Source organism: Carassius gibelio, chromosome B3 (genome assembly GCF_023724105.1).
Source record: "Carassius gibelio isolate Cgi1373 ecotype wild population from Czech Republic chromosome B3, carGib1.2-hapl.c, whole genome shotgun sequence".
Taxonomy (NCBI): domain Eukaryota; kingdom Metazoa; phylum Chordata; class Actinopteri; order Cypriniformes; family Cyprinidae; genus Carassius; species Carassius gibelio.
The window spans coordinates 8,001,096-8,015,040 of record NC_068398.1 but is presented as its reverse complement, the minus strand read 5'-3'; the positions used below and the strand labels follow the sequence as shown (position 1 = coordinate 8,015,040).

General features: G+C 41.1%; 2 protein-coding genes across 2 annotated transcripts in view; both read right to left on the bottom strand.

Moving 5' to 3' along the window:
• LOC127952423 (butyrophilin subfamily 1 member A1) overlaps positions 1 to 13,945 on the bottom strand; it is a 90,872-nt gene that overhangs the window by 39,907 nt on the left and 37,020 nt on the right. The window lies entirely within an intron of this gene.
• The window catches only part of LOC127952427 (butyrophilin subfamily 3 member A2), a 33,445-nt gene that overhangs the window by 13,494 nt on the left and 6,006 nt on the right, over positions 1 to 13,945 (bottom strand). Inside the window, exons 4-7 of the mRNA XM_052550859.1 lie at positions 3,168 to 3,440; positions 2,789 to 2,896; positions 465 to 506; positions 176 to 217 (exon numbers count right to left, since the gene is read on the bottom strand). Coding sequence (XP_052406819.1) covers positions 176 to 217; positions 465 to 506; positions 2,789 to 2,896; positions 3,168 to 3,440 — 465 coding nt within the window. The remainder of the gene's footprint in view (positions 1 to 175; positions 218 to 464; positions 507 to 2,788; positions 2,897 to 3,167; positions 3,441 to 13,945) is intronic.

The window sequence follows — 13,945 nt, the reverse complement described above, 5'->3', positions numbered from 1 at the left end:
TCTTACATTTTGGAAGTAACTTCCCCAGTACTGCACATGGTAAGTGAATAAATCATTTAAATGTACATTTTATAAACATGCATCTATTATGGGTGAGAAATAATAACTACAAATGCCAAAAAATAAATGAAAAAATATAACAAATTTAACATAATTAAATAAAAGATAAATTCACCTTCTTGTATTCTGCTCTTCTCTTTCAGTAGTTGATCATGTTCTAAAGAAAATTCAGAATAAAAGCAAGAGAGAACTATATTAAATATATATATAGGCCATTTTTATGTTTAAGAAACAACTATTACAAATAAAACAAATTATTATTATTATTATTATTATTATTATTATTGCTAACTATATATATAAAAAAAGCAAATGAATACACAGTGTCTGTTGAGTAGATATTTTGTTGATGGAAACAGACTTTGCATTAATAATAAAATTATAATTTAAAAAGACAAATTCACCTTGTTTTATTTCTCCGTTCTTATTATTTAGTTGACCAAGTTCTGAAGAAAATTAAAAACAAAGTCAAGATAAGACAACATTAAATAGAGATAACATCACACATGGTAACTAAATAAATTATTAATCCAAATATATATACAGTTGTGCTCATAAGTTTACATACCCCTTGCAGAATGTGCAAAATGTTAATAATTGAAACAAAATAAAAGGGATCATGAAAATTGCATGGTATGTTTATCCTGAATAAGCTATTTCACATGACAGACATGTATTTCACATGTATTCCACAAGACAACATAATAACTGAATTAATAAAAATGACCCCATTCAAAAGTTTACATACAAGTGAATTTTAATATTATGTGTAATTTTCTGGATGATCCATGTCTTTCTGTTTTGTGATAGTTGTTCATGAGTCCCTTGTTGGTCCTGAGCAGTTCAACTGCCTGCTGTTCTTCAAAAAACATCCTCCAGTTCCTGCACATTCTTTGGTTTTCCAGTATCTTCTGCATATTTGAACTCTTTCCAATATTGACTGTATGATATTGAAATCCATCTTTTTACACAGAGGACAACTGATGGACTCATACATAACTATTACAAAAGGTGAAAACATTTACTGATGCTCAAGAACGCCATACAACGCATTATGAGATGGGGGGTGTAAACAACTATTCTAAACTAAACTGTCTAGTACTGTTTAGTACTGGACTGCACTAAATAAAAAATACCATGCCTCTATTTATATGTATATATTAAAAACGTCTCTAAAAAATATGAAAAATAAATGGTGACCCAAAATATGTTGTGGATGAAAAGAGACTTTAAATTAACATTTAAATAACTTTATGACTTTCAGAACAAAATGACACATTTCTTCAGTCCTGCATGTATGTCCACTGTTGGACACTATTAGTGGGCTTAGCAATTAGTAAAACATCTCAGTTACTAATGTAACCTCTGTTTCCTGATGGACTGAATGAGACATGGAGTCAATGACTGACACAAGGGGTTGCACTTGAGCTCTGATACTTCAGAAAAGGCCAATGGGAATTGGTGAGTGTAATTTGCATGCTACTCCCCCATCCAATGGGTATAAAGGCGTGGTGTGGATCCATTTATTCAGGTTTGCACTAAGGAGCCAAGAAAAGTGTCCCAGCCATTTCAGAGGTCAGTTCAAAATTGTGGCAGAAGGGTTTTGTTGGCTCCATTAAATAATAGAGGTTACATCATTATCTGAGACGTTCCCTATCTGTCAGTCACTTCAACATGGTGGTAATTATTGACACTAGGGGTGCCTAGTGACTTCAGGTGGCAGGCAAGTTGTGACATGCTATGGGAGCAGACACTGCCTTGATAGTTGATGTATGCCACCAATGCAGTGTGGTCAGTCTGGACCAACATGTGCTTGCCCTGAACCAGAGGTCAAAACGGCCTCAGGGCTAATAGCACAGCCAACCATTCTAGGGAGTTGATTTGACAGTGCAAACAAAGCCCTGTCTAGAGTTCGGAGACTGCACGTCTGATGCTTATGACATCCTAGCCTGTCATTTGTTGTGACAACAACACACCTGGACACTTATTCTAGGGGAACACCTACCTGACATCTGACCAAGGCAATGTCAAGTCAAGTCACATTTTTTTATATACAATGCAATGCTTTTTACAATGCAGATTATGTCAAAGCGAAATAGTGTGCCATTCTCCTCTGGCCAGATGAAACCAGCAGTTTAATTTTAGGCTGCAACAAAGTCAGACTGTGCACAGGACTCATCTGGTTCCCGTGGTCTTTCCCCGATGGCCATCTAGGTGACGAGGTCTTCTGAGGAGATCTGTCTCTGGGACTCATCTAGCTGACGTGTGCCACAGAGACATAACCATCTCAGGACTCGAGTCTGAAGCCAGTGCTGAAGCAGTTTCATATGCTTTAACCTCAACGGCATGACCATGGCTGAGGAAACCATATGCCCCAGGAGCACTGAAAATATTTCAGTGGAACTGCTGTCTTTTGTTGAACAGGTTCGAGTCCAACTACACACCGAGAACAGAGATGCTCTGCCCGGGGGAGAGCTTGCTCTTCTCCCAGTTGATGTAAAATTCCAATCAGGCTATGTACTGTAGGACCGGTCCCTATGATAGCACACCAGTTCCCATAACTGAGGCAGAATCAGCCAATTATAAAACTTTCTTTAGAGGGGCAAGGGTGGCCTCTCTTACTTTCGTGAAGACACTCTCACAGTGAGAACATGATCCATCCAGGGACTACCCCTAGAATATATTATTTAATCAAATATATTAAATAACAAACAAATAAGAACGTTACTTCTGTGTTTTTTAAAAAATGCAGCTATCAGCATTCCAGCAATCACAAGGAGTAAAACAACAGCTGAAATCAAGATGATTGATGTCGTCCTAGGATTAAACTTTTTATCTGCAAAACAAAACCGTGAATTATGTTGAGCACATTGTGTACAGTCAAACATTTATTATTGTTGATTAAAATGATTAATAATGTAAAAAATTATACATTGTGTTATCAGTATATAAGTATGCAGTGAAAATAAATTGTAATTAAATGTACAATACAACTTTAAAAATTATATAATAGATAAAATAAAATAATTTAATGCACTAAATTGATAATTAATTTATCTAATCTACATCATCAAATAACCTCATGTAAAATAATTGTCAGTACGTACTTGAGGCGATAATCAGTGTCTCCAGAATGTGATGTCTCAGTTTCACTCTACAGTGAACCTTGCCGACACTGTGATGTACAGTGATAGAGTGTTTGACTCTGAATCCATCTGTGTTTCTGCTTGTCTCTGCAGTTTCTGAACTCAAGCTGACTCCTTCACTGTTCAGCCACTCAAGAACAGGTTCAGGGTTCCAACCTTCAGATTCACATTGTAGATGAAGCCCTCCTGTATCATCAAATCCATCTACAGTGATCACTGGAGGACGTCCAACAGCTACAAATAAACATTAACTGAGTGAACTTGTTTTCTGTCCTTAAACCTGCTTTTGTTCTGGCTTTTTGTTAATTTCATGCTGACAAGAGTTCTGTACTATATCATGATGAAGGTCTGTAATTTTAAGCAAAAATCATTAAAAAAAAGAATAAATAAATGTCATGAATTTGTCCAGATCCTAGAACCAGCCAGTTTGAAGCAAGCCTGCCTAACCAACCAACTCCACAGTTTAAACAGCTTTTAACATTAACACTAAACAACACTTATTAATAATCCAGACTTAGGAAGGAGATTTTCAAATTTGGGGCAAGTAACCAAGATTAATGGTCAAAAAGATGCATAGCATGTAAATCATTTATACGAATCAGTACTTTGTAAAATGTATTATGTTCTTGTTATAGAAATCATGCCCAAAATATACTCTGCAACAGCAGGAAAATTTGGACCATATGAGTGATAAGGTAACATGTTGTTTTATGTATTTGGAGGATAAACATAGACATAAACACCCCAAGCTAAGACAGTATTTAATTGGTTAAGACACTATTTGGGATGTGTCCAACAGCCCGCTTTAAATAATAAAGTGACATTCAGCCAGGTATGGTGACCCATACTCAGAATTCATGCTCTGCATTTAACCCATCCAAAGAGTACACACACAGAGCAGTGAACACACATACACACACACACACACACACACACACACACACACACAGTGAACGCACACCCAAAGCAGTGGGCAGCCATTTTAACCATGCTTTTTGCCCATGAATTCTTTAAGCGCCATTCCAGCACGCTTTGGTTTGCATGTCAGCAGCTCCTCTAAAACCATGAAGAGAACGCCACACTGTAAAAAAAGTTGAGAAAACTTAAAAGTTTAAGGCAACCATCTTCCGCAGACTTTGGAGTTTTCTCATCTTATTGCTTTCAATTCAAAGTTACTGTGGTGTAATTAAGAAAGTTACAAGAGACTGTTTAATGTAGAATGCCTTTATTTTGAAGGTGTGTGTTTTATTTTGTAATTTAGATTTCCTGTGAGTGAGATCATTTCATGTTGTGCTTTGTTGCAGTCATGTTGAGGAAGCACATGTTGTAGTTAATGCCATCTCTATCAATCCATCTTTTGTTTGTTCATGGGGCATCGTCAGTGAGTATATTTAATTTAATAACTTAAGACCCAATTAAGGAGTAATATATTATTTGTTTTGTGCTGAATATATTTTTGTTTACTTATTTGTATTTTGTTATGTGTTTGTTATTTCAGTTTTACCTTTTCTTCATTAAAATTACCTGTCAAGTACAACACATCGCCTGTTCATTGGAGGAAAACGTTTTGAAGGAACGAGTTTAGCTTGCTGTTTCATGTTAGATGAGAACAGTAAAGTAAAATGACGTCCTCTGAGAAGAAGATGGTTTCAGAGAAAGAACCTCAGTCTCAAGTTTCAATTAATGAGACCCCAAAAATACAAAACAATATGAAGAACGCTGATGCAAAATCACACACGACATCTAGTGCACGTCGATCTACACGTTCTCACTGATCTGTGGTCAGCGTGGCAGCTGCTACGTCATGGGCAGAGGCGGAAGCAGCGAAAGCCAGAGCCTCCTTCATCAGAAGGGAAATGAACATTAAAATTGAAAAAGCTTGTCTAGAGGCAGAATTCCTGCTCAAGCAGGAAGCAGAAGCAGAGGCAGCTATAGCGAAGGCCATTGTCATGGAAAATGCTGCTGTTGAATTAAGCTCTCACGGGAGCCAGTGGGACATTGAGTCATTACCATCGCAAAGTCCACAAGACAAAGTGAGTGAATATGTGGAAAGGCACTCACAAAGGGATGAATTTTGCCCAGATGAGCAGTTTGATATAAGCCAACAGAGGCCATCTGCCCTGTTGACGTTGGATAAAGAAGGCGGATCCATTTGTAAAGCATTTGAGACCCTCAGTCTTAAACCACACCACTCTTATAGAGATTGTGAGATGCTAAAACACTCAAGCCCACATCAGGAACATCTCCATCACTCTGAGTTATGTCAGCCAGATAGCTACCAACATACCCCTAAGCTAAATAGCCAGCAGTGTTCCAGTCAGCAAATCCAAAGCCTACATCAAAAAAAAAAAAAAAAATCAAAGTTGATACCTCCAATCATAAAAAGCAGTAAGTGTTCAGCCACTATACTCCTAATCCCTCTCCTAGTCAGGACCTAAATAGCAATACATCAGACTTGGCTAAGTTCTTAATAAGAAGTCAGCTGGTTTCAGGGGGTTTGACCAAATTTGATGATCGGCCAGAAAACTTCCTTGGCTGGAAGTCAACATTTATAAGTGTTGTGAAGGGACTTGATATCTCTGCCCACAAACAAATTGACCTGCTCATAAAATGGCTAGGTCCCGAATCGAGTTATCAGGCTCGCAGGATGAAAGCTGCCAATGTCCGTCAACCATTGGTGGGTCTCAACCACATTTGGGAAAGACTGGATGAACTTTATGGAGCTCCAGAAGCCATAGAGAAGGCTTTGTTCGCAAAACTGGACAACTTCCCAAGAATAGGCAACCATGATAACCACAGACTTTGAGAACTTGGGGATTTACTGTGTGAACTTGAAGCTGCTAAGGAAGATGGTTATCTCCAAGGATTAGCTTATCTGGACACGGCAAGAGGTGTAAGTCCCATTGTAGAAAAATTGCCCTTCCATTTACAGGATAAGTGGATGACAGTAGGATCAAAATATAAGGAAGATCACAGGGTACATTTCCCACCATTTTCAGTCTTCTCTGATTTTGTAAGGAGACAAGCCAGGGCAAGAAACGATCCAAGTTTTTATGTTACAGTTGCACCAGCCCTGAGTAAGGAGAGAATGGGGAATCTCAATTACAAGAATCCTGTTTCTGTGCACAAGACAAGTGTGAGCAACGAGGAAACGACTACGGATAGAGAGGAGAACCAAACAGAAGACGTGAACATGCTATGTCCCATACATAAAAAACCACATGCACTTAAGAAGTGCAAGAGCTTTCGAGCTATGCTCTTGGATGACAGGAAGAAATTCCTCAGGGATAAGGGAGTGTGTTTTCGCTGTTGTGCTTCAATCTCCCATCAGGCCAAGGAATGTGGCGCTTCTATAAAATGCGCAGAGTGCGGAAGTGAACGTCTTGTGGCTGCTATGCACTTTGGCCCTGTTCTAAGAGAGTCAAAGGATCTGATATCTTACAAGGAGCAAAAAGGTTCCAAAGAAAAGAGTCCTTCGAAGGTTCATGGCGGGGAGCCAGTCACCACACCCAATGATGAACAAATCCTAGAGGCTAAACCACTGTGTACAAAAGTTTGTGGTAAAGGCTTCAGAGGAAAGTCGTGCTCGAAGATATGTCTGGTTAATGTTTATCCTGAAGGTCAACCAGAGAAGAGTAAAAGGATCTTAGATGATCAGAGTAACGTCTCATTGGCCTAGACGGAATTCTTTGACTCCTTTCAAATACAAGGACCACGAATTCCATACATCCTGACTACATGTGCTGGAGTTGTCAAGGTGACTAGTAGAAGAGCTCATGGTTTCATGGTTGAGCCACTCACAGGAGAGCTAAGTATCGCCCTTCCAACTCTAATAGTGTGTAATAATGTCTCAAACAGTCAAGCAGAAATCCCAACCCCAGAAGCAGCGTACCACCACAGCCACATGCGATCTATAGTTGACCAAATACCCGCTCTCGATGACGCTGCAGACATCTTGCTCCTGTTAGGGAGGTACATTCTCCAGGTCCACAAGGTTCGTCGGCAGTTTAATGGCCCAGACAATGCTCCATTTGCCCAGAAGCATGATCTCGGCTGGGTCATTGTCGGTGACATCTGCCTGGGTGGAGCCCACACCCCTACAGAAGTAAACACATTTAAAACATGTATCATGGACAATGGTGGTCCCAGTTATATGCTTCCTTGTGAGAACCTTGTCAAAGTTAAGGAGGATTTATGTCAGTCTCTTCATCAGAACATCTCCTTACCTTGGCCTCATTCTCTGGAGCAGCAAGAGGACCTCCTTGGTGCAACAATCTTCCAAAGGACTGAAAAGATAATCAGTTAGCACCTTTAATCGACGACTTGACCTTCCTACAGCTAATGGACAAGGGGTTTGTAAAGGATGAAAGTGGCAGCTGGGTGGCACCCTTGCCCTTCCGAAACCCGAGGAAGCCACTCCCTAACAACAGGCGCCAGGCACACCAACGGCTTATGTCATTACAGCGAGCTTTCCAGAAGAGACCCAGCATGAAGGAAGACTTCCTGGAGTTTATGCAAGCGATTTTGGATAACAACCATGCAGAGTTGGCACCACCATCAGAGGGAAGGGAGGTGTGGTACCTTCCCATTTTTGGAGTCTACCACCCACATAAGCCCGGTAAAATCAGGGTAGTTTTTGACTCAAGTGCTCGCTTTGAGGGTGTCTCACTGAACGAGGTCTTGCTTCAGGGCCCCAATCTCAACAATGGTCTTCTGGGAGTTCTTCTTAGGTTCAGGAAGGAACCAGTAGCCATAACTGCGGACGTTAGGCAAATGTTTTATTGCTTTCTGGTCCAGGAAGAGCATCGAGATGTTTTGCGCTTTCTGTGGTTCAAGGACAACAACCCTGAAAGTGAAGTGGTGGATTACCGAATGATGGTCCATGTGTTTGGAAACTCCCCATCACCTGCTGTTGCAACCTACGGGTTGAGGAGAGCTGCACAGGAGGGAGAGAAGGATTTCGGCAGGGATGTCTGTGAATTCATTAAGAAAGACTTCTATGTGGATGACGCCTTACGGTCTTTTCCGACTGAGGTTAAAGCAGTTGATGTTCTAAAGAGAGCCCAAAATCTGATAGCAGGTTACAACATAAAGCTCCACAAGATCACATCAAACAAGGTCGATGTTATAAATGCCTTTCCTAAAGAAGATCGAGCCAGGGGCTTGGAGACTCTGGACCTTGCAGTTGACGACTTACCCATCCAGCGCAGTCTGGGTGTAGCCTGGGATAGGGCAAGGGAAACATTCACCTTTAACATTCCAGAGCCTCAGAAACCCTTCACGCGCAGAGGCGTGCTCTCGACCATCAACAGCGTGTTTGATCCTTTAGGCTTCCTTGCGCCTGTGATGGTCGAGGGGAGGCTCCTTCTACGAGAACTAGTGTCTCAAGGTACAGATTGGGACAGTCCCCTGCCTCTGGATAAATTTGATAAGTGGCAACAGTGGCAGGACTCACTGCAAGGTCTTAATCATCTGAACATCAGTCGCACCTATTCTACATGTTCACTGACCAGGGCCAAAGCTACAGAGCTATGCGTCTTTTGTGACGCCTCGGTAAATGCAATTGCAGCAGTTGCCTACTTAAAGGTGGAAACTGATGAAGGTCACACAGAAGTCAGCTTCGTACTTGGCAAGGCCACACTGGCACCTCTGGCAGAGCTTACCATTGCGGGACTAGAACTCTGTGCTGCAGTGTTGGCCATAGAAATTGCAGACCAGATCAGAGAGGAAATAGGGCTTAAGTTGGACAGGATCACATTCTTCACAGACAGTAAGGTTGTGTTGGGATATATAACTAATGAATCTCGAAGGTTCTATGTATATGTGAATAACCGCGTGCAACGCATCAGACAGTCCAGCCATCCAAGTCAGTGGAGATATGTAGCCACCGAAAACAATCCAGCCGATCTCGGCTCAAGATCTGTGCCTGCAAGTCAGTTGCAAGGAACCAGTTGGTTGATGGGACCGAGATTTTTATTGGAACCTGAGAAGTCATCAACGGACATTATGGCCTTTGAACTGGTCCAGACTCGGATGTGGAACTTCACCCAAAGGTCACAGCGCTTTTGACAAAGGTCTCAGGAGAACAACTGGACACCAAGCGTTTTGAATGCTTTTCGTCATGGAGTCGAGTGACGAGCTGTAGCTCGACTGTTACATGTGGCACGAAGCCTACACAAACCAGCGCATGATGCAGAATGTGTTGGATGGCACTACTGCAAGAAAGGCATTACAAGTGCTGAGTTAACCAAGGCAGAACACGTCATCATAAAGAGTGTACAATGCGAGGTTCACGCAGAAGAGATGACATGCCTTGAAAGCAAACAAGACTTACCTGGGAGTAGTCCTCTAAAGAAGTTACATCCAGTGAGGGACAAAGAGGGTCTGCTACCTGTAGGAGGACGCATTACCCATTCAAACCTACCTGCGGATGAGACTCATCCCATCCTTATCCCTGGCAAGCATCATCTTGCTGTGTTACTTATTCGCCATCACCACGAACAGGTTAAACACCAGGGAAGGCACTTCACAGAAGGCGCTGTGCGTGGAAGTGGCCTATGGATAGTGGGAGCAAAATGAGCCATCAACAGCCTTATCTACAAATGTGTGACATGCAGAAAATTGCGTGGCAGGTTGGAACAGCAGCAGATGGCGGACCTCCCCACAGAGCGCCTGCAGCAAGAGCCTCCATTTACCTATGTAGGGCTGGACATGTTTGGGCCTTGGGAAGTCGTAGCATGTCGGACCAGAGGTGGAAGTGCCAACAGCAAGAGGTGGGCGATATTGTTCACTTGTATGTCCACTAGAGCTGTCCATTTGGAGGTGATTGAGTCGATGACTGCTTCAAGCTGCATAAATGCCCTCCGCAGGTTTTTCTCGATCAGGGGACCAGCAAAGCAGATTAGGTCAGATCGCGGGACAAATTTTGTTGGGGCTACCAACAAATTAAAGCTTTCCCCAGACGCTCAAGAGGACAGTGTCAATGCATACCTACTCAGTCAAAGGTGCACATGGGTCTTTAACCCCCCGCATGCGTCTAACATGGGAGGCAGTTGGGAGCGCATGATAGGAACAGCACGGCGTATCCTGGATTCAATGTTGCTCCAAGAAGGGAGGTCGAAGATTACCCATGAAGTCCTTTGCACTTTGATGGCAGAGGTAATGGCCATGATTAACTCTAGGCCATTGATACCAGTCTCCTCAGACCCGGAAGCGCCTCTAATACTTACTCCAGCAATGCTGCTTACGCAGAAGATTGGGACTCCACCAATTCCTTCTGGGAACTTCTCGAATGCCAATCTATTGAAACTGGAATGGAAAAAAGTTCAGGCATTAGCAGACATGTTCTGGGCAAGATGGAGGCTTGAGTACTTGAATACACTTCAGATCAGACAAAAGTGGCATACCAAAAAGCCAAATCTCAAGGATGGAGACATAGTGCTGCTAAAGAACAAACAAGCAAGAAGGCATGAATGGTCAATCGGAGTAATAGCAAAGGCTTTTCAGAGTGATGATGGGCTGGTTAGGAAAGTGGAAGTAAAGGTGGCCTCCCACCAACCCCCCAGGACTTACCTGAGACCAGTCTCTGAGGTTGTTCTACTCTTGGAGTCAGAGGTGGTTTAGTTTAAAGTACATATGGCCTCTTGCAGATGCCAGGCGGGGAGAGTGGTGTAAATTAAGAAAGTTACAAGAGACTGTTTAATGTAGAATGCCTTTATTTTGAAGGTGTGTGTTTTATTTTGTAATTTAGATTTCCTGTGAGTGATATCATTTCCTGTTGTGCTTTGTTGCAGTCATGTTGAGGAAGCACATGTTGTAGTTAATGCCATCTCTATCAATCCATCTTTTGTTTGTTCATGGGGCATCGTCAGTGAGTATATTTAATTTAATAACTTAAGACCCAATTAAGGAGTAATTATTATTTGTTTTGTGCTGAATATATTTTTGTTTACTTATTTGTATTTTGTTATGTGTTTGTTATTTCAGTTTTACCTTTTCTTCATTAAAATTACCTGCCAAGTACAACACATCGCCTGTTCATTGGAGGAAAACATTTTGAAGGAACGAGTTTAGCTTTCTGTTTCATGTTAGATGAGAACAGTAACGCTACAACAAAAAGTAGAGAAAGCTAAAATTCTTTTAAAAAAACTTTTAAGTTTTCTCAACTTACATTTGTTTACAGTGCACCTAGTCTCGTCAAACTTTACCCTTTTCTTTCTTTTAATTTAGTTTCTTTTCTTTTTTCGTTAAGCGTTTCATGTTCTGAGTTAAGAATTGCCACAACGCTGTGTCTCCGAGTTCACCTCATGATCGCCTCAAAACTTCAACCAGCCCACAACTCTGCATCGTCAGCAAACACCCGACCATTGGCTTCCCAAGATGCCACTTTTATGACTATGGAACTTCCAGCCAATCAGCAACCTTGGGAAACTCCCTTTCTGCAATGATGACAACAAGGAAACCCCCTAAACAACCAACTCAAGTACCTGCAGATTCTAGCTGAACTGGTGCATTTAATATGAAGCTTAATAGCCTCGCTCTGAGAAACTCGTTATTTAAACGACTGATGATTGTTCAGATCTAAGAAATTTCATATATTTCTATAAACTAGGGATTTCACATTTTCACTCTCTTAAACTCATTATTTTCTCACTTACTCTCTTTCTGCAACTTGTGTGAATGTATGAGTGCATTTCTATGTGTTAGATTAGTTTAGATGTCTTAGATTTATCCAACAAAGCCTTATTTACATTGAAAAGAGAAGTATCTTGTTATTTGTGTCCTACAAGTTAATGTCTTAAACTGCCAATCTTATCACGGTTCTAATTAATTGTGTTTTCACTAAATTTTGGATATTAATATCCATGTAGAGTTGATGCTACACAGCTCGTTAATTATTCCCTTTGAGCTAAACTGATCTGTTTCCCTTAAACAATTAATCTCTTGATGTTGATATGATATCACATTTTTTGCTATTAATTTAAGTTGACTTGAAATCTGCAAAATATATGGAGGTTTTGTACATGGGTCAAAGATGTTAAGATGTCCGCATCGAAAGAAATGTACAAAAGTGATTTTGTGTCCAAAGAAAGCACATTAAAGGTGCCATATGCAGAAATTGAGGTAAAAATATCCATAACATGACCTACAGGCATCAAAAGAATGAGAAGAAATAAGGGCGATGATGTCATTAAAAAAATGTCAAGTTATAGTGCTGCAGAGATATCAACCTGAGTCAATCGTGTGGAAAGTACAGCCCACTACTTTCAGTTCAGAGAAGAGAGCGGAAGAATAGCTGAAGCCCTTGGCAAGAGACCAACACCCGCTACAGGGAAACAACCGCGCTCGGAATTACAAATCAAATCCGATAAGAATACCAGAGTAAACATCGGCACTGCTTTTAATCGCTGGAGACAACTGATGGACCTGAAAGAAATGAGGTTCGACTCCGAATTTGCAAGTTAGATGCTGTTAGTATTTCGCTAGAAGTTTGTTTTATATGTTTGTGTATTTATTTTCGGGAAGTTATAACATAGAAATGTAACGAAGGCTGTTCGATAAACGTGCTAATGTTAGCGATGGCTAACCGTAGCTGCGTTTGATAATTAGCTAGCTATAACTTAACGTTACCCATTTTATTATATAGGGATGTGCATGTCTTTACTCATGTACATCTCATCAGTAAAGACGCTCCTGTAATTAGGAGTATATCTCCAGCACGTGTGTTCAGATAAGGATTGCCAGGTTTTCACAACAAATCCTGCCCAGTTGCTTCTCAAAACTAGCCCAATCTAGCTTCCGGAAGGTTCCCCAATAAAAAATTGCTTCCCGGGGTTAAAATATAGGTTTTTTAGCAGGGTTGCCTTGGTATAATTCGCATTTTGGGGGCTAAATATCACGTTATTTGTATTGGGGTCGCTGTGACCAGCGGCCATGAAAAACAACCACCACAGACTTGGCAACACTGGTTGGCATTTACTACACGGAGCCGTAATTCACTGACAATCTACACAACATCGATGTTTAAATCGCAGGTGATTCTTTGCCGATTTTGAAAGCGATTTTGTGTTAGTTGTCGGTAGACTAAGGCTCTGTGCAGTAACTGCCGCTCCACCTGAACCAGTGTTGCCAAGTCTGCGGTTGTTTTTCATGTCCGCGGTTTGAAGCAATCCCAATACCAATAACGTGATATTTAGCCCCTAAAATGCTAATTTTACCAGGGAAACCCTTCCCAAAAATGTATATTTTAACCCCGGGAAGCAATTTTTATCGGGGAACCTCCCGGAAACGCGATAGGGCTAGTTTTGGACTAGTTTTAAGAAGCAACTGGGGAGGATTTGTTGTGAAAACCTGGCAACCCTGATCTGAACGCACAGGCTGGAGATATACTTCTAATTACAGGAGCGTCTTTACTGATGAGAGGTGCATGAAAATCGCATTCGATTTTTTGCACAGCCCTATGCATCATAACTAACCTGCTCTGTCTAGACTGTTGGTCTCCGTGTCCTCTTTGCTTCTTGGTTTTTCTGTGCGTGAAAAAATGTATGTGTGGTGTGAAAGCATGTGAAAAGAGTCAATTGCGTGTGTCTCACGGTGAATGCTTGAGAGTTGGCACATTAGTTCTCAAGCAGAATAAAGGACAGGTTGATTATTGCTGTTTAGCGTTTGTATTAATCTATGATGTGTCCCTGTTTGCCTACAGGGACATAAAAAAATTAATTAAAAGTGATACGTGGACC